Here is a 24,893-nt window from a genome sequence, read left to right as displayed (position 1 = left end):
TCATCCAGGAGAGGAGAGTAGAAGAGAGGATGTGAGGGGAAGGAGTAATAGTTATAAAATTGGTTAACATTTAAAGAGTACTTTTATGTGACAAGCACTGTGTTTAGTACTTTACATATATAGTCTCATTTAATCCTCATAATAACTAAGAATGTATTACTATTATTTATTTTACTGATGAGAGAACTGAGGCTTAGAGAGATTAAGCAACAAGAATTTAAATCCAGGTGATTCTTAGTTACTAAATCAGGTCCTTTATAATATGAAAGGAGAGAGGAATTTTCAGACAGGACTAGAAATGAAAGCAGTTTCTCATCTGGAGTCCCCTACCTTGTTGAATCAAACTTTATTGTCTTATTTCTCAGTAATACACATACACAGTTTTTTCCTGATTTGAGCACCTAATTCATTAATTTGTTTATATCTCTAACACTTAGAATTAAATATATATCAGTACACATTTTATTTAAATGTTTTCCACAGTGATAATGGTTACAAATTAAATCTTTCTGAATAGTCATTACAACTTTGTTTGACATTATACATTGAATATTGTTTGCTAAAAAATCATTACACCTTTGTGTGGTTTAATATATCAAGTACTTTTTGCTTACCATATATGTTTCCTTTTAAAATTGTATTTATTAATGTTTTTATTTTGATTCCTTCTGCACCCATTTTAGGGCCAAGCAGGTGACCCAGGATCTCAAGGACCATCTGGCCCTCCAGGACCAGAGGTAAAATTTTGTGGGAAGATAATAAATTTGAAACAAAAACATAGAAGTTAAACTGTATTGGTAAAATATGTTTTTACAAAGTAGGCTTAAGAAAGATTCTCTTTAAAATTAGTATCTTTGTAAGTAGTTTGGACTGAATTTTTTCTATTATGTTGGAAGATATGTAACAGTGATCCCAAGGACCTAGAAAAGCTATAGTCCTGATTACATCACAGATTATTTATTCTGTACACTATTAGTAACACACACTTGGGGCTTGAAATCAAATTTTGGGACATAAACTCGACAGAATTTGTAATGCAACATGCTTCTAATTTTTGCTATATGCATATATCATTTATATCTCATATTCTAGAATAAATATAATTAAATCTATAGTTCACAGATCAAATTTGCTTATATATTCCTTAAAATTTTGACTTTGGCTGATGATGTAGAGCAACTTTTTCCCATAGACCACATGGGACATAAGCTTCTGATTATTAAGCATTTGAGTTTTTAAAAATTCATTTCATGATTCAAAGATAAACTACATAGGGATAAAGCTTCTGAAGCTCACTCTAGTTCAGAAATAAAATCCAAAATATATACATGTATTCAGAGTTATAGATGGAGTAGTAGAGCTGAGAAAATTTGCCTTCAGAATGAATATCTCAGAGCAATAAAGTCCCCATAGTGTCTGAATAGTAGGCAGAGTTTCTAGGAACAGTACTGTACTAATGCTTTCTCCCTCTCTTTGTAAACCATAGATCTACTTCTTACTCCACAACTATCTTTCAGGGTTGGCTGATTTCTTTAGCAAATACCTATTCTTACTTATTGTCTAATTTAAAAACACATTGGATATTGATAATTCAAAAATCTAAAACATTACATTGTACCTAGTTTTCTTAATAGGGAAGGAATAGGAGGTAAAATACAACAATATAACGATGTCATCATTCTGGGAAAAAAGAAATTCTTTTGAGTAATTCAACAGTAATTAGCAGATAATTAAAATAGTGATGTAAGTTTATTTCTTAAGCCTGCATGCTTTTCACTTTTCATGAAAACCTTCCTGGAATGAATCATATTTACCTGCCATCTCATATTCAGGGTACAGAACCTTTTTTATCTTTTATTATGTTTAAAAGTTATTCTCATAAATATGGAATGTTCTAGTGTAACTTGAGTTATAGATGTTACATGTGCTGGGAGGAACTGTGTCACCTTCTTACTATTAGTATGGTTTTGGATAATTTTCTTCTTTTTCATAAAGACTAAAGGATGCATAGGCCACATTTTTACTTATTACTTTGTTTTGCAAAGACATTTCTTTTTCTCTCTTGTCTTTGAGATTTTATGACTTATAATCACCACTCAAAATATTGTCTCATTGTCTTTGATTTCAGCACTACTAATACAAGGTCCAGAGCTTGACCTTGTCAGACTGGTCCAATTCTTCCTTCTTACCTGTATTCGGAATTTTTATGGGGCTAAAGATGTAACTTGTACTCTCTCTAGAATTGGTACAAGGTTGTTTTAGCAAGTAGGGCCTAATCTAAAAATCATAACTTCTTGACTGTAAGAGTATAATATATAGGCAATCATATATGTGACAGCATTTTTATCCAAATCCTTCTCAACATTAGGGTTTTAATATAATTGCAGGTCCAAGAATTTAAAATAGTATGCTTAATAGTAGATAAGCCTGAAAAGTTTCTCCTTGCACTGTAGATAAATTTTCTCAGATAAAGGGTCTTTTGTGTTATGCTAAATTTGGACTTTATCCTGTAGGAGTGATCAAAGATTTTTAAGCAAAATGAAGTTAGCAGACTTGTTTTCAACCTATGCATGGTAGCAGGAGCAAACGTAAAAGGGAAGGAGAGAGGGAGAGGTGACCAGAAGGGAGATGTGACAAAACTAATTAAAGATGATATAGGTAAATAATCCAAGGCTGGGGAGTAATGATGAGGTGCTCATGACAATGGACAGGAAAGGATGGTTTCGAGAAGTAATGGGAAATGTAGTTCACAGTACCTGAACTACTCATTCAGTTCATTCACTCTGTGTGAGAGAGGAATAAAATACAATTTTAATATTTCTTGCTTGAACAGTTGGGTAGAATGTAGATCACTATTGTAAAAATCAAGAATAAAAAAGAAGAGGAAGATATTCAGGATAGATGGACATACTTTGGTTTTGAATTTGTTGGGCTGAAGTGCCTGTAAGACATACAGGAAATTAGTTTCATAAGTGTGTAAAATTGTAGGCTTGAAACTCAGGAGAGAGGAGTAGATTAGAGATATGTATTTATGTGGTTATCTACATGAAGTATTAGATGAGGCAATTGTAATAGATGAAATCATTTAAGGAGGGTTTATGAAACAAGGTTTGAAAGTAGTGCACCTGGACATTCACTGCCCAGAAGACTACATTTTCTGTCTACAGTGCAATTAAATTTTAAATTTACACCATAAGGGCAGTAAAATAAACTTTTGGTAACTTAAAAACATACAGAGAAGAAAAAAGTGACAATGGAAACTAGAATATTTAGAACTGAATGAGAAGAAATCATAAAAACTGAAAGCAACATTTAGAGGGAAGTTCACAGCCTTGAGTGCATTTCTCTAAAAAGAAACATTACAAATAAATGAGATACATAGCACAAGTGTAGGGATTTGTTTCAGGAGAAAGAATTTGAAAGAAGTCAAGTAGGACAGACTGTTTTCTGTATGAGGCTATATCCAAGAATAAGAAAAACGTGTGCATGTAGGAGGATGCTTGAGTTCTGTGAAGAGTTGGTAGGGGAGTTACTGGGGACTAATAAGATCGTATCTGAGATGTGTTAAGAACTCAGCTGAAACTGTAAAACCTTTTCCCCAAAATACAGCATGAAGTCCTGTACACTCCATTGGAACTGGACTGCACCTTTGAGTCTGGACTTCTTAACTGGCCAAAACAATGAAGCATTATCACTTATAAATCTCTTTATTCTTGGATGAAAACATATTAATTGCTCAAAAGAAAGGCAGCAGTTCATGGTATTGTGTAATTTCCATCTTTCAGTATAGACTGATATCATAATGCCAAAGTACAATTCAGTAAAAGTAATTCTGTTAGGGGCCAAAGTGATGAGCCCTGGGTATATAACTACTCTGAATGCTTTTGTTAATTGTTGGATGGGAAAAGGTTTAAACTAATACCTGAAAATACCATACTTTTGGGATTAACACCTTTTGAATGAGAATTGAGAAGTTTGCCTAAGAACCTTGAGCAAATTATTTGAAAAATTTTTTATTGTGAATGTTGTGTATATATGTGTGTATGTGTATTTAATTTTATCTTTTTGTAAATGGCTTATTAAATGTCCCAGAACCATTTGTTAGACAATTCTTCTTTACTTCAGTGATTTTAAAATACCGTATCTATCATATGCTAAACTTCCATGGTACATGGGTCTGTACCTGGACTATGTTTTCTGTTTTCCTTGAATGGTCATCTATTTCTGCATAAGAGCCACAGTGTTTTAATGATAGAAGCTTTACAGTATGTTGTTTTAAACTTTGTTGAGGAATAAATGGGAATAATTGACAAACATAATTGTATATATTTAAAGTATCCAAGATGATGATTTGATATACATGTACATTGCAGAATGATTACCAAGATCAAGATAATTAACATACCTGTCACCTTACATAGTTTACTTTAAAAAATGTTTTTGTGGTGAGACTGCTTAATATCTACTTTCAGCAACTTTCAAGTATATAATGCCTTATCTTTAATTATAGTCCCTATGTTGTACATTAGACCCTCAGAACTAACTCTTCTTATAAGTAATCATTAGTATCCTTTGACTTACATTATCCTATTTCTCCCTTACCTCCAGTCACTGACAACCACCATTCTATTGTTTCTATGAAATTGGCTTTTATTTTTTAAGATTCTGCATATAAGTATTAACATACAGTATTTGTCTTTCTCTGTCTGGTTATTTTACATAGCCTTCCAAGTTTATCCATGCCATCACAAATGGCCAGATTTCATTCCTTTTTATGGTTGAATAATAATTTTATTTGTATATATAAACCAGTTTCTTTACCCATTCGTACATCAAAGGACATTTAGATTGTTTCCATACTTTGGCTATTGTAAACAATACTGCATTGAGCACAGGGGTGCACATATCTTTTTGAATTAGTAGTTTCATTTTCTTCAGATAAATACCCAGAAGTGGAATTACTGGATCTTATGATAGTTCCATTTTTAATTTTTTGAGGAACCTCCATACTGTTTTGCATAGTGGCTGCACCAAGTTACATGGCACCAACAGTGCACACTTTCTCCACATCCTCACCCAAATTTGCTATTTCTGGTCCTTTTTATAATAGCCATTCTAATAGATGTAGGGTGATACCTCATTGTGAATTTAATTTAATTTAATTTCCCTGATGTTAGTGTTGAGCACCTTTTCATGTGTCTGTTGGCCATCCATATGTCTTATTTGGAAAAATGTCTAATCATATCCTCTGCCCACTGCTTAATTGCATTATTTGTGGGGTTTTTTTGTAACTACGTTGTATAAGTTCTTTATTTATTTTGGATGTTAACCCCTTATTAGATACATTGTTTACAAATATTTTTTCCCACTTTGCAGATTGCCTTTATAATTTTATTGTTTCCTTTGTTGTATAGGAGATTTTTAGTTTGATTGTTGTACCACTTGTTTATTTTAGCTTTTGTTGCCTGTGCTTTTTGTGTCTTATCCAAGAAATCATTGCTAAGACCACTGTCAAGTTTTCTGCCTGTGTTTTCTTCTAGGAGTTTTATGGTTTTAGGTCTTGTAGTTAAGTGTTTCATCAACTTTGAGTTAATTTTTGTTGAGTTAGTATGAGATAGGGGTCCAGATTTATTGTTTTACATGGGGACATTCAGTTTTCCCAATACCATTTATTGAAGAGACTATCCTTTCCCTATTGTGTATTCTTGGTGCCCTTGTCAAAAATTGACTGACTGCATGTGCATGGGTTTATATCTGAGGTCTCTGTTCTGGTCCACTGGTCTATAGCCCAAACAATCCTTAGAAAGAACAAAGATGGAAGTTGTCACAAAGATGACAAAGATAGTGTCACACCTCCTGATTACAAGGTACATTACAAAGCTATAGTAATCAAAACAAAACTTTGATACATTGACTTTATTTGTTGTGGTACTTTGGTACCTTAAAGTACTATGACTTTATGATATGTTTTAACATCTGCAAAGGCTATCTGTTCTCTTAGGTTTTCTTTCTCAGTGTTTTCCTGGCTACCCTTGCATACTTGTTTTTCCATATAAACTTTAGCATCAACCTATTTAACTCACTAAAAAATATTGTTACTATTTATTTGGTTCAACTTACAGTTGTAATTTAGGGAACAATGACATCTTTTTGATATTGATTCATCCTCTGAAAACAATGGGTATCTTTAATTTGTTAAAATCTGCTTTTATGTTTTTTAAGGAATGTTTTAACGTCTTCCTCATACTTGTTTTTGTATACTTCTTATCAAATTTTTTCTGATTTTTAAATCTTTTTCTGTTGCAGTTATATATGGGGTTTTCTTTATCATTGTATTCTCTAATAGGTTTCTGTCCAGATATGAAGATTACTGATTTCTGAGTGTTAATTCTACATCCCACTACCTTAGTGGTTTCTTATCTTTGAGTTAGTTTTACCATTGATTTTCTAAAATTTTCTATGTACTCTTATGTAATTTTCAAATAGAGATTACTTTAGTTATTCTCTCTCAGTTTTCATACCTCTAATTCAATTTTCATATCTAATGGCATTGTAAAACCTCACAATGTTAAAATTTTGGGATTAGTGTGAATCTTTGCCTTGTCTATGATCTTAGTGAAATACTATAGTCATTCTTTATGAAATACAGGAATTAAATATGCATATATTTTATGATATTAAGAAATTTTTATGAATTCCTATTTCTTGAGTGAATTTTATTTGAAACAGTTTATAATCTATTGAATATACATACATTTTGCTAAATTTTTTAAAAAGTATTTTCAATATCCAGAGATAATTATTTTTTCTTCTTAAATCTATGAGACATAATAATGGATTTTCTATTAACTTTTCATGTAATGAATATTGCTATATAACTTCTATATATTATTTCTATTTAATTACAATTTTCTATTGTATTTTTGAAAAATTCTAGTTGATCATGGTATATTATTTTCCTAATATAATACTAATTCTAATATTACTTCTGCACCAATATTTATAAGTGATACTGGCCTTTAATGATTTTTTCTACTCTATTAGGTTTAGGTATCAGTGTTATATTTATTTCATCAAAATAATTAGAAAGTCTTCTTCATTTTTAGTGCTCTGGAATAACTTACGGAATATTGGGACTATCTTATCCATGAGGCATTAGTAGAATTCCCCTGTGAAACCATCTGGAATTGAAGCTTTTTTTATTGTGGTAGTTCCTTGATAACTTTCTCTATTACTTCTGTGGAAATCAGTCTATTTTTAAGCTGTCTATCTCTAAAGGCATTAGCTTTGTTAAATTGTTATTTCCCTAGGAAATTATATGTTTCATCTCAGTTTTCAAATTTACTTCCATATAAATTTGCAAAATAGTCTCATTATTTAAAAACTTTTCATTTTAATGGTTGTTTCCATGTGCCATTTAAAATTTTAAAAACATTTTTATATTTGTGCTTTCTCCTTTCTTTTTTCGTGATTAGGCTGTATTCAGTTTGTTTAGTTTGTTATTTTTTTCTAAAAAAAATTCTTAAATTTTTATTGTCTTTTGTCTTTCTTTTCTTTAGTTCATTCTTTTATTTTTATTATTTCCTTGAGATTCTTCTGGTTTATGTTGTTCTTTTCGAGTTGGGAATTTAATTTTATTTACTTTTATCCTTTTGTTTTTATGTCTACGACTGTTAAGGGCTATGATTTTCCCTCTGATCATTGCTTTACTACATCCCATAAATTCTGGGAGTATTAGTATGGAGTGTTTTCATTGCTGTTATTTTTTAGATAGTTTGTAATTTCAGTTTTTATATCCATTTTCATCCAAGAGTCATTTAAAAAGGAGTTTTAAAATTTACAAGTGGAGAGCCTGTTAGTTTTTATTTTGTTGATAATTCCTGGTTTATTGCATTGTTATCAGAGCCTGTTTTGTTTTAGGGAACTTACTGATCTTTGCTTTGTGGCGTAATATATGATCCCTTTTTGTGAATGTTCAATATGCACTTGACAAGCAGGTATATTTTTATTGTCAAATGTGAAGTTTAGCATATAGTGACTTGCACTTCCTTATTCTTTATGTTCTTTGAGTTTTGATGAATCTGCACTTGTTTTTGGTTTAATTGATCTATTTTAATGGGATCAATAGACAGCCACTATTGATCCATTTGCTCTTGGGGGCCACAGCTGGACTCATTTCTTCCTCCTTCACTATTCATTTTAAATTCCCTCATTCTCAGCTATCACCACAATGGGTCTTGACAGCTTATCTGACGGTACCACCTTAACCTTCATCACTGAAAGGCATGGACTTTTGATGGGAGTTCCAAGAGGTGGTCAGCATGTCACCCGAGTTCTCCATGTATTCCTTCCTTCCTGTTTGTTTTGCTTCTTTTTGCTTTTTTGGGGCCAGTATGGTTGTTTGCCCATACCTTGTCATAAAATAGCCAAAGTGCCCTAGTGATAACCAGAAGTTTTAGTTTAGTGGAACCTTTGCTGTCTCCTGTCAAGAGAAAGCCCCTTTGGGTGATAGATCTGCAACCCTAAAGAGTTCAAGGTGTGGGAACAGAAAGCTCAAATTTAGTGTGGCTGTGGGAGTAATGGTAAATAGGAACACAGCTGCCTCTATTCCTTGATTATGATTATTCCCAGATTTGTGTATCTTTTTTATTAGGGACAAAGCACCATATACAACTTTCTGATTTAATAAATGTACTGTATCCCAAAGGATGGCACTCCATCCTTTCATATTGTTTTCTCTAAGCAGGCATTTCAGTTATAACTTTACAAGACAGTTCTTATGTCCTATGAGGCTGGCTACCTCTAAATAGTATAGGATGTAAGACCAGTGGATAGTACCAGGGGGCCACTCTTGTATGTCCTTCAATGTAGAGAGGGTATCCTGTTTAGATGCTAGGCTCCTGTGGGGTTCTGTGCCTGTGGATCAAGCATTCTGCAGTTCCCTAGATAGTGTTAGTAGTTGAAGCTCTAAAGGAAAGAAAGGCAAATTCTTTGTTTTTTTTTTTTATTAAGGTATCATTGATATACACTCTCATGAAGGTTTTACAAGAAAAAAATGTAGTTACTACATTCACCCTTATTTTCCAGTAACCCCTCAACCCCATTGCAGTCACTGTCCACTACTGTAGTAAGATGCCACAGTCACTACTTGTTTTCTCTGAGCTCCACTGCCTTCCCCGTGACCCCACACACACCATGTGCACCAATCATGATACCCACAATCCCCTTCTCCCTCCCTCCTCATCTGCCCTACCCAAACCCTCCCCTTTGGTAACTAGTAGTCCCTTCTTGGAGTCTGTGAGTCTGCTGCTATTTTGTTCCTTCAGCTTTGCTTTGTTGTTATACTCTACAAATAAGGGAAATCATTTGGTATTTGTCTTTCTCTACCTGACTTATTTCACTGAGCATAATACCCTCTAGCTCCATCCATGTTGTTGCAAATGGTAGGATTTGTTTCTTTCTTATGGCTGAATAGTATTCCATTGTGTATATGTACCACATCTTCTTTATCCATTTATCTACTGAGGGACACTTAGGTTGCTTCCATATCTTGGATATTGTAAATAGTGCTGTGATAAACATAGGGGTACATATGTGTTTTTGAATCTGAGAAGTTGTTTTCTTTGGGTAAATTCCTAGGAGTGGAATTCGCAGGTCAAATGGTATTTCTATTTTTAGTTTTTTTGAGAAACCTCCATATTGTTTTCCACAATTATTGAACTAGTTTACATTCCCACCAGTAGTGTAGGAGGATTCTATTTTCTCCGCATCCTTGCTAGCATTTGTTGTTCCTATTCTTTTCTATGTTGGCCATCCTAGCTGGTATTAGGTGATACCTCATTGTGGTTTTAATATGCGTATCCCTGATAATTAGCAATGTGCAGCATCTTTTCATGTGCCTGTTGGCCATCTGAATTTCTTCTTTGGAGAATTGTCTGTTCATGTCCTCTGCCCATTTTTTAATCAGGTTATTTGCTTTTTGGGTGTTGAGGCTTGTGAGTTCTTTATATATTTTGGATGTTAACCCCTTGTCAGATATGTCATTTACAAATATAATCTCCCATACTGTAGGATGATTTTTGTTCTGCTGATGGTTTCCTTTGCCGCACAGGAGCTTTTTAGCTTGATGTAGTCCAATTTGTTCATTTTTTATTTTGTTTCCCTTGCCTGAGGAGATGTGTTCAGGAAAATGTTGCTCATGTTTATATGCAAGAGATTTTTCATTTCATGACTTACATTCAGGTCTTTTATCCATTTCGAGTTTACTTTTGTGTTTGGGGTTAGGTAATAATCCAGTTTCATTCTCTTACATGTAGCTGTCCAGTTTTGCCAACACCAGTTTTTGAAGAGGCTGTCATTTCCCCATTATATATCCATGGTTCCTTTATTGTATATTAATTGGCCATATATGCTTGGGTTTATATCTGGGCTTTCTAGTAGTCTGTTCCATCAGTCTATGGGTCTCTTCTTGTGACAGTATTAAATTGTCTCAATTACTGTGGCTTTGTAGTAGATCTTGAAATTGGGGAGCATAATCCCCCCAGCTTTGTTCTTCCTTCTCAGGATGCTTTGGCTATTTGGGGTCTTTTTTGGTTCCATATACATTTTAGAACTATTTGCTCCTATTTGTTGAAGAATGCTGCTGGTATTTTGATAGGGATTGCGTTGAATCTGTAGATTGCTTTAGGCAGGGTGGCCATTTTGTCAAATTCTTAATTAAAGTATGTGTCTATCTTTGTGAAGATGAACTGCTGATACTTCCAAGTTGGAAGGAGCCCACATGAATGCAAATTGTTTTTTATTCTATTTTTTAATTATAAAGGAAAATAATGCATTTGCCAATTCAGTGACTACTGAACATGTATGGAAGGCCTTGGTAACCTGCTTTAGTAAAAATGCTACATCTGACACAGCAGTTACAGACTGGGGCTGTGGTAGTCTAGTCATTCTCCAGAATCCAACTAATTTTTGTAGGGGCAGTGTGGCAAATTAAATGATGCTCTGAGACCACACCCTATACATATTTTTAGATCTTTAATGGTGGCACTAATCTCTGATCTCCCCACAAGGAGTAAGACTGGCAGTCATGTATATGTGAATATGATTCTGCTTTTAGACAGTCCAATTCTGATTATTAGTTTTCAGTAGATCTTTTGAGATACTCACTATATGTTCACTACTAAAAAAAATGCTGAGGTGCATTAGATTAGGGCCTGACTTCAAGGAGCTTTATATTCAAGAAATCAGTATTCAATTTAGACTGTGTCAGAGCCTCCACTGTCTCTATTTATCTTTTTCTTAGTTATCATGATTAATTATGTTTGATAAAATAAAAAATAAAAAATTAGGTCATTCTTTAAAAATCTAGAATCAGAGTACTCCTCAGAGAAAACTGTAAAATGGCCAAAGAATCTCACTCCTGATGCCCCTGGATGAATTTCGTATCCATTTCAAACAACCAGTGTCTCTCTTTCTTCCCACAATTTATCCTTCTTATCAAAGACTGTTTTTAGAGAAACATCTGATAAATTTATTTCACTCTGAGCAGTAAATGGTTAACAGCTAAATTCAATGTAATCTCTTTTCAAGTATACTTACATTTCAACACTTAACAGAAACATAGAAGTAATACAGTGAGTCTTGAATTGTAGACTTTTGGTGTCATTTGCTCAGCAGAGAAAAATTTGTGGGTGATTAGAGACTTTGATAATCCTCAAATAAATCATACCATAAAAATGGTCATCTGTACTACCAACAAGGACAAGACTAGCCAATAGTTCTTGCTAGCACTTTCTAGTTGGGGAGCTCAGATGTTCTTAAGAGTTGGTGAAAGCAAAGCACTGTGAAGTTTTTGTTGCAAATGCCAAGTTATTGGCCATTGGCATAGAAGAGAACTGTTCATTAAAATAAAGACTATTGAAGAAATTTCACTTCAAACCACTTCAAAGTTTTTTTCTTGCTTCTTAGTGTTTTACTTATTCTAGGCAAAATATCAATTGCTGTAAGAGGGAAGTAAACATGTCTGTGCATTAGGTATTCACAGAATTATAAATATTTAGAGGTGTTCCAAGATAAAAATCACATACTTTAAACATAAGATTAAAATTTTTTCCATCTTGGTTCCTTGTTTTTAATAAAAACATATGGAAAATTCTGTATAGGAATCTTTTCTATTTCATTAAGCAGAGGATCAGTTCTGAGCACTAACTCCTTGCTTCCTCCCAGTTCTGGCAGCAAACCACCTTCAAAATTGGTAGCAGGATAGTTAGAATGTTTGTTGATTCAGCTGTTAACCTCCCTGGACTATAGAGATTGCTACATAGTTGAATTTTGGATGATCTTCTCAATAAATGCGGCTAGTTTACTACAAGAATGAGCTAAGATCACTAATCACTGAGGTACCAGAAGTGCCAAGCAGTGGGTCCTTTCTTTCCACCAGGGTGGTCTTCCTTAGAGACAAAGACTGATGTTCCTTTGGCGAGCCTGCTAACACTAAGGAAAGGCATGCATCTAAACATACATTTTAGCACCTCAGTAAATTTACCTGGAATAATCTAGCCTGTGGCCAGCTACATTAGTTGAGCAGATCTTAATGCAGGTAAATTCTCTTCATTAAAACAATTCCTTCTTTTATCACTTGGGTTTAGTTGAGAAATTTGGTGTGTTTCGTTATTGCTCAAAAATTGGTACTGAAAGGGAATGTGATTAAATCAGTCAATAAAAAATTATTTCTTGAGTTCCTGTAGTGTGCAGAGCTCTGCCTAGTAAACAATGTAGGATATATACAAAACTAATATATTATCTATAATTTGGGTCAGTTTACCATCTCAGGATAAACAAGATACATATATGTATGTACATATGCTGTTAGATAATGGTAAAGGCATCATATGAGAATTAATTAAATAAGTAGTTATTATAGTTTGGTGTTAGTAGAGAGAGATTAACCTGAGATGGAAGAATTAAGGAAGGGTTCATGGAATAGATGGATCTTGAATTCAATTGTTGATGAATAAATGGCAGGAAAAGGGAGGACATTCCACTCAGGGTAAGTCACATGAGGAAAGCCTAGATAGACATCTAGGTAACATGCATGGTGGATTTACAGAATAGTGAATAAAACTGACTAGCTATTGTAGATTTCTGTGTTGGTATAGAATGACAGATAAGGTTTAGAACTAGATTGGTACCAAATTGCAAAAGACATTTGATTCGAAGCTATGTCAAAGGCATAGTAATCAGTAGCTTGGTAGTCAGGACTAATATCATAATTCTTATATTATATCTAGATATATATATATCTAACCACAGGCTAGATTATTCCAGGTAAATTTACTGAGGTGCTAAAACGTATGTTTAGATGCATGCCTTTCCTTAGTGTTAGCAGGCTCGCTAAAGGAACGTCAGTCTTTGTCTCTAATGAAGACCACCCTGGTGGAAAGAAAGGACCCACTGCTTGGCTACTTCTGGTATCTCAGTGATTAGTGATCTTAGCTCATTCTTATATTGTGAAAAAATATGGAATCTACCCTTATCACCCAAGTGAACCAGCTAAAGTTTTGTTGGTTTGCCTGGTTTCTGCCCATCGTGGTCACAAATTTCTATCCTTTCATACTCTATGTAGGTAAGAGTCTCTATAAATGTTGTCTGAAAGGGGATGGAATCTTTGGACTACCCAGGATGGATCTTAGTACTATTAGTTACTATTACTAATAGCACTTAGTACTGTTGTTACAATGAGGCGGACCTGAGGCTGCTCACCAGACTGATGAGGAAATCTTTCTATCCAGAGGAAGAGTCAGCAACAACTAGGGCAACTTTCTTTGAAGATATTTTCTATTCCCAGTACTTGGTCCACAGCCATCTCCCCAAGTCCCATCTCTTAACAGACAGTGAAGTGGAGGACCATTTATTGTCAGTTTGACTGTACAGTTTGGTCAGTATGCTCACTGCCTATTCCCATGGACTTTCCTCAAACCCCATTAATCATCTGATGAGGCCATCAAACTTACTCTTTTAGAAAGCTATGTCTCCACCAGTATCCTGTCCTCATCACCAGAACTGTCTAGGACTGTGAAGCATCTGAGGTTTTATCCTATCTGCAAGCCAAAAATTAGCCTGATAGTTTCACAGAGTCTGATAGAAAATAAAAGACTCTTGGAACAGAGGCAAAAAACAGTTTATTATTCTTAGCAATAGTATACTTTCTAGAGTTTCAGCATTTTTATACTGTTTAACTAAGCTTATTCTCAAAGGGCGATGTGAAGAGGACTAGATGACCTTTGCATAAGCAATGGGTTACATTGTATAAGAAGAACTTCAAGCTTAGAGAAACCAAATCTTTTATAATGGACAATTATAAAAAACCATGTGTTCTTGAAAAAAGTATTATTGTATGGATATTAACCATTTCTGTCTTTTGCTACAAAGAGAGACGCTATCTCTATCTTTGCTATACAAAAATCCCTGAAAAGATAGACTGGCACAATAGGTAGTCAGTACCTCATTTGTGTAAATGTGCAGAAATGCAAAGAACCAAGAGAATCATCTCCCAGCAACATGTTAAGGTAAATGTTGGAGGTATAAAGATAGGTAAGATATATTCATTTTCTGCTATATGCTCATATTTAACTGGAATAAAGGAACACACCTTTAATTATGCTGTGTAATATAGTGTAATTAGTACTAAATGGCTATATTTTCAGAATTCTGTAGGAATATAGTGGGATAAGCTACTGATTCTGACTAAATGGAACCATGAAAGGCTTCACAGGTCATGTTTAATTTGAGTTAGTAACAAACTGAATGATGGAGGAACCTTGGGCAAGGAGTTAAGGAAGACTTCCAAGAAACGTGGTTGTTTGAGCAAAAACTGGAAGAAATAGTAGGGATTTATCAAATGGAAACTGGGGGCAAGGACATCCCAGTATAGGTATATGAAGTAGCTAGGTATATTTTAAAAACTGCAAAAACTTGTGTTTTGGTCAGGTCTATTTCCTAAAACTGACAAAATCCTAACTCAAACAGTTTTAAGCAAAAATCAGAATTGGCTGATGTATTAAGGAAGTCCACTAGTGCATGTGCTTAGAGGTTTAGCTGGATATAGAAGTTTGATGAGTATAATCAAGACACTCCATCTCTTAGCCTTTACTTATATCTGTTGACTTCATTCATAGGAACACACTGTGTAAAAGGTGGTCCTTGGCAACCCGAGGCTTATATTGCCCTCAGAGTTAATATATTCTTAACAGTAAGAAAAGCACTGTTCTTTCCTTATAGCTCCAGCAAAAATTCAAAGGACTCCAGCCAATCTGGCTTGGACTACATGATTATCTTTAAATCAGTCACGGCAGCCATGGGACTGGAATATTGTAACTGGCAAAATTTGAGTCACTTACTCACCCCTGGAAACTGGGATGGGCACCAGAAGCATATGGACTGTAAATTGAGGAAGAGTAGTTTTCCAAAGAGAAAAAAAAAATGTCCTCTACATGTTTTATCTTTGATGCCCAAATGCTATAGATACCCTTCTACCTACTTACACAGTTTTTAAAATACCCCTGGTAACATAGTGCAGCCGACCGCACAGCGGCAAATATACTCTCCCTTCTCTAAAGGAACACAACCCAGTGTATTTGTAAGTTATTGCTTACAGCTCCAAGTCCAGGTTCTTGGAGTAAAGGTACATTCTTTTCAAAGAGGCCAAACTATAGGTCTCCATCTCAGCTAACCAGTATATGATTTTAGAAAGGAGCCACAATATTCATTCCATTTGGAAAAAGAGAGAATGGGAAATGGCATAGAGTATCCCAGGCCCATAGCTGTGCATTTAGAACAAAAGTAGGCAATTGATTTTTGTCAGTTCCTCATGACTATGTAAATCAGCTTTTTAAAATCACTTACCTTCCCACTCCCTGCCACAAACATACACACACTGAAATGGGGGAGAAACTGAGATAAAGAGTCTCCAGAATACATGTTCTATGAAATCAGGGGATATTTTTGTTTTCTAGTGTATATTCAGTGCCAAGAACAATGCCTAACACATAGTAATGGGTTGAATGGGTGAATTGACTTTCTTAAGACACTCAGAAGAATTTTAAATGAATCAAATATATAGACATCGAATACCTAAAATGATACTTACCAACAGGTAATTATCAAATGATAGTCTTGTTACTACCTCCAAAACAGTTTGAAATCTGAGTTTTCCTGATTTTTATCTGAGGAAAAGTCCTCTAAGGATCTTCAAATGTTTGCAGAGTGTGGTCTCCCAAAAAGCAGTAATGATCTAGCACATGCAATACCAATTACCTTTTGTTTTACAGTTTTTTTTAATTTTGGTATCATTAATCTACAATTACATAAAGAACATTATGTTTACTAGACTCCCCCCTTCAACAAGTCCCCCCCCACATACCCCATCACAGTCACTGTTCATCAGTGTGGTAAGATGCTGTAAAATCACTACTTGTATTCTCTCTGTTGTACAGCCCTCCCCATGCCCCCCACACACTATACATGCTAATCATAATGCCCCTTTTCTTTTTCCCTGCCCTTATCCCTCCCTTCCCACCCATCTTCCCCAGTCCCTTTCCCTTTGTTAACTGTTAGTCCCTTCTTGGGTTCTGTGATTCTGCTGCTGTTTTGTTCCTTCAGTTTTCCTTTGTTCTTATACTCCACATATGAGTGAAATCATTTGGTACTTGTCTTTCTCCGCCTGGCATATTTCACTGAGCATAATACCCTCTGGCTCCATCCATGTTGTTGCAAATGGTAGGATCTGTTTTTTTCTTATGGCTGAGTAATATTCCATTGTGTATATGTACCACATCTTCTTTATCCATTCATCTACTGATGGACATTTAGGTTGCTTCCATATCTTGGAGAAAGGGGAACCCTCCTACACTGCTGGTGGGAATGTAGATTAGTTCAACCATTGTGGAAAGCAGTATGGAGGTTCCTCAAAATGCTCAAAATAGTAATACCATTGTTTTACAGTTTTATGAGATGTAATTGACATGTAACAAACTGCATATTTAAATTGCACAATTTGATAATTTTTTAAATGCCTGTTCATAATACCATCGCCCAAATCAAGAGAGTGAGCTCAATCCATCAAACCCCAAAATTTCCTCGCTTACCTTTGTAATCCTTCAATTCTGTTGCTCTTGTTCCTTCCTTCCCCAGTTTATTACTGGTCTGTTTTTTTTTTTTGTCAGTGTAGGTTATCCGAAGTGTCAAATGATGGTCAGAAAAATTTATTTTTAAATTACAAGGTTAGTGTAGTTTTGTGTGGGTTTCATAGTACAAAAGTGGACTTTGCAGTTGACTTTGTAGGTTCTTTTAAGAGTGACTTCAAACATACTGTGAATACTGTTTAAACAGTCTTATTTAGAACAGAGTATATGTTGTGTCATAAGGAATTTTATTCTTTGTAGATTTTCTCTGCTGAATTTTCTGGATGCTACAAATAAATGAAATTCAGCTGTGCTTTATTTACTGCTCAAATATATAGAATTGCAAAAGAGAAAATGTATGACTAACAATAATCACTTGCAAAAATTTTCAGCAATATCATAATGAAAAAATATCTGTTTTTGATGGAGTTTTAGATCTAAAACAGCAAAAGAGAATAAAACAGAGCCAAATACCTAGATGAATTCCTCATTTTGCCTTTATTTTTCCAGAAGTTCATATTTTCTGTTTGTGGTTTTCTCAGAAGACAGAACAGTTCCTTAATTTGCAGTTGCACATTGCCCTGTGCTAAAGTTTAGTTTCTATAGTTAACTGGGAAAGTGAATTTATTACTTTTACTCTGTTAAGTATTTTTCTTGGCATTAACTTTTGGATGGATCATTCTCACTCAGAAAAAGTCATTTTAATCTTTTTTTATTACTTTCCTACTTGGACACACCATATTACTGACATGGCATGTACTTCCACAAATGTTAAGGAACAAAATCTTATAACTGTTTTTGGATCCACATCTGAAACCAAATTCTCCTCTTATAGAAAGAACCTTTCTCTGGATGGATTCATTCTTGTTTGCATATGTTAAATTTCAATCCTATTTATAGAAGCTATGGTAGTTGGTTTTTTGTTTGTTTTTTAGACAAACGGTAACTTTTGAAACTGCGTAATTGAGATTAAAATTATTCAATTTGTTTTTAATTCACTCATCAATTCAAGCCATCAAATACTTAATATACTAATGCCTAGCACCGGACCAGGTTTTGCATAACTGACCTTTAAGAATTTCATGACTTATATGTTGCCCAATCATAAATAATTTGTTAATTTTATCTTTTCTTAATATGACTGTTTTTCTATGTAATATATTCATCTCTACTTTGTTCAGATTTATAAACTATTAACAAGAGAACTTTAAGGCAACCATATTGTGTTCTTATATATTTAAAGCACAGTGAATATAAAAAGCAATAAAAATTTGAAATTTTTCGTGAGAGTTCAATGGCCTGACACTCTCATCAATAACAATAGAGTATTTTAAAACTATCTTATAAAGTATCAGAAAAGTTTAAATTCCCCAAATATGTACTTTATTTTCAAGCTATTATAATTGAACATGCTGTTACCTCTAAGACAATCCAAAATCTGAAATTCACTGATTTTTATCTGGGGATGAGTTCAGTGAATATCTTCAATTTTCTTTGTAAAGGTCTTCAAATCATTTTATGCTGTTGCCTACCATAAAGCAAATCTTTGGGTATTGGGTAATTATCTAAAACATCCAATACCAATTACCTTTTTTGTTACAGTTTGAGGTATAATTGACATAAATAAGCTGTATATATTGAAACTGCACAATTTCATAATTTTTCATGAATGTGTAACCTATGAAACCACCACCAAGATTATGATAGCAAAATGTCTGTCAAACTCAACAAGTTCCTTGCTTACCTTTTGTAATGTGTCTTTTCTGTCCTTCCTGCACCCATCTTTCCCAGGCTACCAGTCATCTCCTTTTTGTCATTGTGGATTAATTTGGATTTTTCTAACGTTTTTATATAAAGGAACTGATGGAGTGTGTACTCTTTTTTGTCTGACTTCTTTTACTTAACCATAAGGCATTTAAGAACCGTCCAGGTTGTTTTATTTTACCAATATTAGTTTATCCATTGGATTTTTTTATTTGTGGATCTATTTATCCATTTACCATTTTTAACCATTTTTTAACCAGAAGGAATATATATTTCAGTAGAAAACAGAGACTCTATCATTCCTACTGAAGAAGTACTAAAATGCTCAACGTATGCCATAGAGCATCAGGTACTTATCATGTACTTTTGGGACACTCTGGCTTCCAAACTTCTGACGACTGTCAGAATAAGAATGACAATATTTTACTTTAACGATTTCCCAAGAAACGAATAGAGTCACCTAGTGCTTTCATTCCCAGGTTTTACTTGGAAAAAAATGCAGCTGAATTAGTCTCCAGCCTTTAATGATTGGAGAATAATGAAAAATTATTTTTACTGAGAGAATGCTGAGTCACTCTTCTCAGTGGAATAAACAGATGTGAAAGGTCTGAAAATAGAAGACACATTTTCCACTTACTATTTTTAAAGCTACTTCAGTTTTCTACTTCTCAATAAAAATTGGAGATTAAACTATTTCTACTAAGAAGGCATCAGACACAGGATACAAATTCACTATACAAAAACCAGTCATGTTTCTATACACTGATAATGAATTATCAGAAAGAGAAATTAAGAAAGCAATCCTTTTTACAATTGCATCAAAAAGAATGAAATATCTAGGAATAAATTTAACCAAGGAGGTGGAAGATGTGTACACTGACAACTATAAGACACTGATGAAAGAAATAAATGGCAAGATATCCCATGCTCATAGACTGGAGGAAGTAATATTGTTAGAATTCCATACTATCTAAAGCTGTTTATAGATTCAGTGAAATCCCTGTCAAAATTGCAATGGCATTTTTCACAGCAATAGAACAAACAATCCTAAAATTTGTATAGAAACATAAAAGACACTGTATAGCCAAAGCAATCTTGAGAAAGAACAAAGCTGGAGAGAGGTATCACACTTCCTGATTTCAAACTATATTATGAAACTGTAACAATAAAAAAATTGTATAGGCAAGACATAAAAACAGTCACATAGATCAATGGAACAGAATAGACAGCCCAGAAATAAACCCACCCATATGTGGTCAGTTAATCAATGACACAGAAGCGGAGAATATACAAAGGGGGAAAGGACAGTTTATTCAGTTAATGGTGCTGGGAAAACTGGACAGCTATGTGCAAAACAATGAAATTGAAACACCATCTTACACCTTACACAAAAACTAATTCAAATAGATTAAAGACTTGAACCTAAGACCAGAAACTATGAAACTCTTAGAAGAGAACATAGAAAGCTCCTTGACATCAGTCTTAACAGTGAGTTTTGGATTTGACACTAAAAGGAAAGGCAACAACAGCAAAAATAAACAAGTGGGACTACATCAAACTAAAAAGCTACACAGCAAAGGAAACCATCAGCAAAATGAAAAGGCATCCAACTGAATGGAAGAAAGTATTTGCAAATGATACATCTGAGAAGGGGTTACTACCTAAAATACAGAACTCATATAACTCAATAGAAAAAACACAAATATGCTAATTAAATATTACACTTAAAACAGAAGGAAATCCTACCATCTGCAACCATTTGGATACACCTTGAGGGCGTTATGCTAAGTGAAATAAATCAAACAAAGCAAGGCAAATACCATACGATCTCACTTATATATGGAATATATAAACATAAAAACAAAACTCATGGATACAGAGACCAGACTGGTAGTTGTCAGAGGTAGGGGGCGGGTTGGGCAAAACAGACGAACAAGGTCAAAAAGTACGAATTTCCAGTTATGAAACAAATAAGTCATGAGGAGTGTAATGTACAGCATATTGACCCAGTTAATAATACTGTTGTGTATTTGAAAATTGCTCAAAGTACATCTTAAAAGTTCTTACCACAAGAAAAAAATTTATAGCTATTTGTAGTGATGGATGTTAATTAGACATGTTGTGGTGATCATTCACAAAAAGTACATCATTATGTTAAGACTAAAACTAAAATGTGAATTATATCTCATTCTTTTTAAAAAGGTGCCAGAAGTCCAGGTGTTCTTCCTTTTCCTAAGATGTTATATTTTTCAGATGTGATGTGATGACTTAGCTGAGATAGTAAAGCCCTTTGTGGGAGAAACTATATTTACTTTTCAATGGTTTCCAAGTTTTTTTTTTTTAATTTACAAGAAGAATTAAAGCATCTTTGTCAGATTTTTAGTTTTAATTTTCTTCCTGTATAGTTTCATACTAACATAATTTTTAAATGAAAATTACAGACTCTGAATGCTGTACTTCCTATGTTTCAATCTGCAAGATCTCTGAAATGGCTACTTGGCAAGGAGGGATGTGTCCTGTCATTTGATTTACATTTTGAATTACGAATTTAAGAGTTAAAAAAATTCCTTTATAGACATATGTTATTCAAGTTCAGTTGACCCAGTTAACTCTGATTTTTATATTTAAAATTTGTTATTTAAAAGGCAAGATCTCTACTTGGTAGTAACTCAGGTATGAATTTTTAAAATAATAAAAATGTTCTCTGACCAAATTTCTAATATATACTATTTGAGGGGGACATAGAGATCACCTTTTCTCCTTTTGATAATTGCTGATGTGTTTCCGAACTCTTACAGTTTAATTTTAAAATATTCCATTTATATGACTATATAAGATCAGATTTGTTGGCATTTTGTGTCCTATTTCCCTGATCTTTGGAATTTTATGTCTTTTTAATATTTCTTTAGTATTGTTTTAAAATCTAAGAAAGAGCAGATACTCATGCATATACTCAATATTCCATGTTTACTCATGTCACCTCAAAAACTTTTTTCTTACTGTTTTATTGAAAATAAAATACAGACATAAAAAACTATATAAAACAAATGTATATCACAAACAGTTATAAAACAAAAACTTGTTAAGTACCACACAGGTCAGGAAGAAAACTGCCAGTTACTCCCAGCAGATTTTATAGATTCCTCTCTTTCCCCCCAAAAGTAAACAGTTACTCATTTTCTCTTTTATGGTTTATCTCTGTGGGTAAAATTGCAATATTTCCAGAATCTTTCTCCTGGCCTTGGTCCATCTCCATATAGGTAGGTGTTTCCAAGGGGTGGAGAGGAGTCCATCTTCATATCAGTAGGGGATTACAAGCGGGTGGAGAGCAAGCCTACACCTGGACTACAGAGATCTGATGGAGCCTTTTGCAGCCGGGTCACAAGAGTCACGGACGAGCAGGAGAAGACAACTGCTAGTTGACAATAAATGGGTTTCTCTCACTTTATTTCTGCCTTTGACTGATTTTGGCTTCAAAGGTTTATTTGCCCCGGGCTGGGAACCTATTTTCCCCCCCGAGTTGCAATCTCTCAAGTGTTCATCTTTTAAAACTATAGTTTAGGCTTTTTTGTTTTATTGCTGTGTCTTTCAATCTACAATTCCATTCCTTTTTATCCTTTACAAGTTAGTTGTTGAAGATCCCCAGTCATTTGACCTGGCTGATCACATGCAGAGGCATGGTTATATTCTGTTTTTTTTTGTTTTTGCAAGTCTGCAGGTGGTATTGTGTTCTTTCAACAGAAAGCACATAAAGTCTAGTTATCTCTATTTTTTGTGATATTAGTAACAGTTGATTACTCAACTACCTACATCTATTAGATCATTCAGGTGATTACAAAATGGAGATATTCTTACTCTATCGTTTCTTTTTTTATCTATTGGCTGGAATATATCCAATTATCTACTATTTGGTTAGTAGTGGTATAGTATATATAGGAAAGGTAGAGTCAGTGCTTGGCTCTTGACCATTGTTAACCAGTTTGCAAAATTATGAATTGGCTTCCCTTCACCCTCTGAATAGGGATGGTTGTTTGATTGTATCGTTATGAACTTAAAAATTTAAGCATACTTGATATGTTTCAATCCATTGCAATTCTTCTTCCTATTGAAGTTCATACTGTCCTGTATTTGGCCATTGGGATCCTTTTCAAGCTCCCAGAGTTCTCTTAACAGGACCTTAGATTTGATGCTGTTGAGAGCTTTCTTGCTTTCTGATATGACACTTCCAGGCTCATCTGGAATATGGACAGAAATTATAAATTTATCCATGGGGATTCCCTGAGCCAGTACGTAGGTACCAAGTAGCCACCAGACATGTCCTTTCTTTCAAAAGAAACAAATCAGTTAGTCACTCAATAACAACAAAAGCAAAATAATTTCTGTTTGCACTTTTGATTCTTAGCCAGGTGTTGTATTCCTTAAGAAGACATAGAACTGCCCTTAAGGAGTTTACAGTCTGATGAGGATAATAAAAAAAGCCAAAACATTAGGTTAAGTGACCTTGTAGGAATACAGGCTGGTGTGAGAGTTCCTAGAAAGGACCAAACTCATGGTATGGTTCAAAGAAAGATTTGCAAGTAAAATACTATTCAGTCTTCTATTTAAAATATAAATCTTCTCCAGTAGAGAAAGATAAGGGAAAATTATTCACGTCAGAGACAACATAGGAGAACCTGATTTCCTCTAATTAGGAAAGCAATCACCAAGTCTGTATTAAACATTCTATTCTGAAACTTCCTGAAATTTGATCCTATGACCAGTCTTTCTGTTACCACCACATTTTCTCTTGTCAGAAATGACCCCAAGTAGTATTTTTCTCCATAGAATTAAAGTTTAAATCTGAGTCAAGGCATTTCTGTCCTAATCTATGCTGGATGACTCAATCCAGAGACTTTCATTTTACTTGTAAACGTTTTTATTACCATCCTATTTACCTCTCCAAATGAACTACCTTTTCTAGCTGATGTTGATATTTAATTGCGACCTTCTTTACTTTATAAGCTGATTCTTGTACTTGTCTTACTTTTTATTCCTTTGTCTGTGTTAACAGGAAACACTGGAATAGATTTATCTATGGCAAAATCAACACAAAGCTATAATTATTAGCTTGTTATCATTATTGAATCTGATCATGATGAATCACATTCTAATTCATTATTTCAGCAAGAATATCATTCTAACCATTTTAGAGCAACATTGTAGGCCTTTTCCCAGCTCAAATTTTATTTTACACTATAGTTTATTTAAAGTTTTTGAGCTAACACGTTTAGACTGCTAAAGTATAATTTCCAAAAAGGTAAAATTATGATTCTTAGGCAAATATAAAGTAAACACAGGTTAAAGATTTACTGAACTCATTAAATAATAACCAGTAAGGTGTTAAGATGAATTTAGAGAGCATTTGAAGAGCTAAATATAGACACGTATGGGAATATTAGAATAAGATAGTTGAGTAGCTACAAAACTGATTTATATCCTGTATATTAAACTGTAACTTTTGGGGTTACATTTTCCCCAGACAGAAGTTATTTGTATGTCTACCTAACAAAAATATACAAGTTACTATATAGTTAGTGAACAGTGAGTCTAACAAAGTATATTTCCCTCATCTTTGGGTGGCTCTGTGCCCCATATGACAATTGAAAGAACCTGTTACTAACCTTTTTGCCTTTTTTCCAAGTTGAGGATAATTTTTTAATAAGACTTACCTTCTCTTAGGCTGCTGAGAATTTTATTTGGGTCTGACGATTGTTTGTGAATCACTGAAGTAAGCTCTGTTTTAGGACACTTTATAAGTTTTGTATTCCAATGTTAAACACCAGCCTAACAATCTTTAATATAGAGTTTTTGAGGAGTATAAATTACTTTAACTGGGCATTAAGTAATGACCAAGTGAATTTTTATACACTTAATAGATTTGAAGTAATTTTCCATGTGAATAAACTCTAC

At 33.9% G+C, this 24,893-nt stretch overlaps 1 protein-coding gene across 4 annotated transcripts in view; it reads left to right on the top strand.

Moving 5' to 3' along the window:
* COL24A1 (collagen type XXIV alpha 1 chain) overlaps positions 1-24,893 on the top strand; it is a 364,470-nt gene that overhangs the window by 118,059 nt on the left and 221,518 nt on the right. For all 4 annotated transcript variants that reach the window (XM_073234227.1, XM_073234226.1, XM_073234225.1 and 1 more), the window contains one exon: positions 684-737. In XM_073234227.1, the coding sequence (XP_073090328.1) occupies positions 684-737 (54 nt within the window). The remainder of the gene's footprint in view (positions 1-683; positions 738-24,893) is intronic.

Source organism: Manis javanica, chromosome 4, assembly GCF_040802235.1.
Source record: "Manis javanica isolate MJ-LG chromosome 4, MJ_LKY, whole genome shotgun sequence".
Lineage (NCBI taxonomy): Eukaryota > Metazoa > Chordata > Mammalia > Pholidota > Manidae > Manis > Manis javanica.
This window is presented reverse-complemented; position numbering and strand designations above follow the sequence as displayed.